General features: G+C 37.6%; 2 protein-coding genes across 2 annotated transcripts; one reads left to right on the forward strand and one right to left on the reverse strand.

The window, feature by feature from the left end:
* Positions 1-636: 636 nt before the first annotated feature.
* Tsp_12530 (conserved hypothetical protein) lies at positions 637-1,720 on the forward strand (the record flags this gene model as incomplete). Its single annotated transcript, XM_003367353.1, has 6 exons — positions 637-707; positions 775-879; positions 961-1,124; positions 1,179-1,304; positions 1,367-1,450; positions 1,613-1,720. Coding segments are annotated over 6 exons (658 nt in total), but the record flags the coding sequence as incomplete, so codon positions are not given.
* Positions 1,721-1,856: 136 nt separating this feature from the next.
* On the reverse strand, positions 1,857-3,937 carry Tsp_12531 (aminopeptidase I zinc metalloprotease family protein). Its single transcript, XM_003367354.1, has 9 exons — positions 3,850-3,937; positions 3,705-3,793; positions 3,541-3,654; positions 3,103-3,459; positions 2,933-3,025; positions 2,695-2,856; positions 2,346-2,633; positions 2,074-2,241; positions 1,857-1,955 (listed from the first exon to the last, which is right to left on the reverse strand). Exons 1-9 carry the CDS (start codon positions 3,935-3,937, stop codon positions 1,857-1,859), a joined length of 1,458 nt encoding a protein of 485 aa, XP_003367402.1.
* Between the last annotated feature and the right edge of the window lie 566 nt (positions 3,938-4,503).

Below are 4,503 nucleotides of genomic sequence, written 5' to 3' on the forward strand. Positions count from 1 at the left end.
GGGAAAAAGGTTTTCCCCCAAACCCCAAAAGTTGGGAAAAGAAAAATTTACCACCCCCCGGGCGCCAGTGTTAGATAAATTTTTTTTTTTTATACGTGGCTTTCCCCCCCCAAAGGGACGCGGGAATTACCGGTTGTAAAAAAGAAGGTATTTGCAAATTCCCATAAATAGTGGGGATATTTTTCAGGTTATTTTTGGCACGGAAATTTTGGGCTACCGGGGGGGGGTGAATTTTTTTTTTCTTGTTTTTGTTGAAGGTATCCGATCGTTGATGCCCCAGCGTAAAAGGTTCCACGTTGGAACCAGTTGTAGGACAGATAAATTTAATTTTCTTTTTAACCAAGGATAATCAATTTTGCCGTTGTTTCAGATTGGGAGTGTACAGAACTACTGGAGGTATGAATTAAAAGGGCTTCGTCATACGTATTATCAGGCTTGATTGAGAACGTGATTGGGCGCACATCGTAAGCATGATTTATTTATTATTTTATGGCAATTTAGGGGTAATAATTTATACAGTTTACCGGGAAGTTTTAACTTTTTATTTCATTGAAATTTTAAAATAATTGTCACAAATTTTTTGGAAAATGGTATTAATTTCAAATGATATCGCCTAAAGTGATGATGACTTTTCAGCGCAATCAAGCTGAAAAGCGTAACATTCGTCGGTCCGCAGAATGGAAATCGTGCCCTTTATGCAATTCCTGGTAATATTTGTCAATTAAATTTGTTGAAACAAGCTTCGTTGAAACCGAAAGTAAATCGAATTCACAGGCTTGGACTATGTTTGCCAAAGTGACGTTCTTCCGTACCATTCGAACGAAACTGCACCAATAATGCATGAACTGTTTGAACGATTCTTAGCGTTCGATTCATCAAGTGGGGAATAATATAATCTGCATTAGTTGTGATAATGTGCATTAGTAAAAAAAACACAAATACAGATTCGCTAATATACAGAATTATCCTGGATCGGAAGGGAAACGTTGAAAGCATGGCAAGCTAAAAATTATCCATGGTTGGCGTTGAGTAGCGTGCATCGTGAAACGACCAATTCAATACGTGTTACAGTTATTCCTTTTTACATGGGAAGTCGTGAGGCGCAGAATGCTGTGATATATTGGGTATGATATAATTTTTTCAATAAATAAATAAATAAATAATTTTTTCATTTTCAGTGGCGCTATTGTGTACGTTTGGAAAATCTCGGCAACGAGACCGTTACATTACGAGAGCGACATTGGAAAATTTTCAGCATTTCTGGTACATTGGATACTGTTCGAGGGCGTGGTGTAGTCGGTGTGGTGAGCTTTGAATTGTACAGTATTTTCCCTGCTCAACAGGATTATGTTCACGTGTTCAACAGGAACCAGAACTGACGAACAATGCACCAGCATTCCAATACAGTAGTCATGTGTCGTTGCACGCACCAAGCGGGCACATGTGGCAAGTTGAAGCCTTGAATTATTTAAAATTTAAACTCTGTTCTTAATCAGTGTGAAAAAAATAATCGTTACATATTACAATGCTACAATTAGGAGATGTTTTGTAATTTCAAAAAAATGAAATTCAATTTTTTCCAATCTTTTCCTATTGTAGGGGATCTTTCAAGATGGAACGCGCCAACGGGCAAACTTTTGAATGTCGGGTGCCGCCGTTTGCATTGGAAAGCAAGCAGGAACAATCGTCGGCCGATCCGATCAATGTGGTCGATAAGTGAAAAAAGAAAGAAAGAAAATATGCCCAATTTATTACCATTGTTTTTATAATTTTCCCTTCAAATCACAAGTGAGCAAGGGAACATTTGACCGGATATTTCAATTATATTAATATAAATAAAAGTGGACAAGTTCGTGTTATAATTTTTTGTCGACTTCGGTGGCAGATTGTTGTTCGATGCTTGTAACATTTTTGTCGAACTCTTTTTCAACTTCGTGCATACGGTAAAAGAAGCCCTGTAAAAGAAAAATTATCAATTAATAATATCGTTGATTAAAAATTCAACTGGAGTAGTAGTAGTATTTGGTGTTGGGCAGCAGGCAGTTTAAAAAAGAAAATTGCAATTGTGCAAACCTTGAAAAACGTATCCCCACAAACGAGACCAAACGTGCAGCCCATTTCACGTGCAGAATGCATCGCCAGCAACGGCGCTCCGACGTCGACAGTTTCAATGGCCAGCTTGCTGGCAAGAATTGGACCTACTGTAGATCCGCATCCGATGTCGTTGCGATTGGTGTAAAACTGCAATTAAAAAAGAAATTGTTGGTTGTTCGATTAGCCAGTGTCCATATGAAAAAATGAAAATAAAAAACGGGTGGTGTATAAACAAATAATAATAATAATACCTGATGTGGCGTGCAAGTCATATCGGCCAGGCGAATTATCTTGGCCAAACTGGAGCCGGATGTGGCGTAACGTTGATTGGCATTCAGTTTGATCACGATACCTTTGCCGAATTCTGGACAATGGTTGGTGTCGTGCTTGGATTTGTAATTCGGATGGACCGCGTGGGCAACGTCGGCGCTAATCAAGAACGACCTGGCGATGGACCGCTCGAAAGCGTCGCTTTGCAAGCGGCGCAAAACCCACTCGGTCCACGACGACATGGCCCCCTGGGCCGACATACTGCCGCACTGGATGAATTATGTGGATATGAGCCAACCGAACATGACAAACGTATCCAATCCACCTTACCTCTTCGTTGTCGAAAGCAGCGAACATGCTAATCGATTCACTGCTATTCATCCAGGCTTGGTCTTGGGAAATGGTCAGTATCGAAGTCAGTCCATTGTAAGTGGACATCAAATTGTCCAAACGTGCTCCGAAAATGAACTCTCCCACCAGACCGCCCGTAGTCTGAAGCGAAATTATCACAGAAATTATGATCGAAATTTTTTTGTTCTTTTCAAATGAAACAAAAAAGTCAACTCACCGCTTCTTGTACCGGAACTAAAAACACATCTGAAGATAAAATATTTTCCGGATTAATTTCTAAACGTCTGCCGATGATGTCAATGATGCTCATCTACAATAAAATACACACCGACCACAATAGCACATGTGAATAAAGTTATGCAAACAATATGAAAAATCAATCACAACTTTGCTTTTATCGTTGGTCGTATTGGAGGTGAACGTGAAAATCGGTTTCAGATGTTCTTCGGCGTTGAAAGTGAACGTTGTATTGCTGTCTCGATCTAAATGGATGGCCAAGTTGGGCAAAAACAACAACGGATGTTCCAAATTGAATAGCTTCATGTGGACACTTTCATTTTCCTGCATGCATAATTTCCACAATGAAAAATTACAACTAACAAACAAACATCTACCGACTTTAACAAATAGACGACCAGCAACAGTCAATTCACGGTCAAACCAGGTCCGCCAGATACCACCACCGTATGTAGTGACCGAAACTTGCTTCCAATTGGCAAATCCTGCCGCAGCAATCGGCTTCACCTGAAACAGAAAATTTTCAAATTTTCAAATTTGTCAACAACAATAATAAATAATAAAACTGCAAAGCAAAGCATCTTTTACCTTCAAACAAGGACTGTCTGTGTGAGTGGCGATGATATTAGCCGCATTGCCAGGTTTGAATTTTCCACCAACCGCGAACGCTATCACAGATGATTCATTTTTTACCACAAAATACTAAAATCAAAAAATAAAAGAAAACAACCACAATTTTAAAAATTACTCACACTACGACCGGGGGTTATTTGCCACTGGTCACCGTCGTTCAGTTCGACGAAATTTGCATCGGCAAAACTCGACCGGCAGTAATTTATCACTAGAATAAACGACAATATTTCAAAATTCAAAACGCGACAGCGTGGAAAAATTTACCATGATACGGAGTGACGGCTTTGTTCAAAAATTTCACGAACTCACCGACGTATGCGTTGTTTGTTATCGAACAACATTTTCCATTCATTTTTCAACAAAATTCCCACTATTCTAATCAAATCAATAATAATTTAACATCAAACAACAACCAAAACTTATCAATCAAAAAATATTAATGCAAATAAATCAACAACAATGATAATGAATAAATAATGCCCATAACAACAACACTTCTCAGATGGGAATGAAAATTGAACAACAACGGACACAAAACAACAAAATTCAAACATCTGATAAACATCATACATTAAACCAATAATAAATACTTCAAATCAATTCTTTGAAACTAGAAAACTGCAATAGCACCGTTGAACCACAGTAAATTGTAAAATTAAGTAACATTTCTCTGCATGTTTCCAAATGAAATCAAACAAAATATTAAATCACAAATGAGATATAATTTGGCACTTCAAAAAAAGGAAAAATATTTTCATCTATTAAAAATTAATTTTTTCACTAATCTTCATTTTTACACACTTTTCGTAAGCAGTGCTAAATTGCAGCATTTTACCCTCGTTGTGAAAGAGACTTGTAACAAAAAACATTCTTCAGTATTTCATTTTAAAAAAAAAAAATTTTTTTTAAATTTTAAAA

The sequence above is a fragment of the Trichinella spiralis genome (genome assembly GCF_000181795.1).
Source record: "Trichinella spiralis strain ISS 195 chromosome Unknown Scfld4420, whole genome shotgun sequence".
Classification (NCBI taxonomy): Eukaryota; Metazoa; Nematoda; class Enoplea; order Trichinellida; family Trichinellidae; genus Trichinella; species Trichinella spiralis.

Coding starts and splice junctions, on each gene's coding strand:
- Tsp_12531 (XM_003367354.1), bottom strand. CDS start 3,937: ATGAATGGAAAATGTTGTTCGATAACAAACAACGCATACGTCGGTGAG. Junction 3,460..3,540: donor CAGACAGTCCTTGTTTGAAG/GTAAAAGATGCT, acceptor TTTCTGTTTCAG/GTGAAGCCGATTGCTGCGGC. Junction 2,242..2,345: donor TGACTTGCACGCCACATCAG/GTATTATTATTA, acceptor TTTTAATTGCAG/TTTTACACCAATCGCAACGA.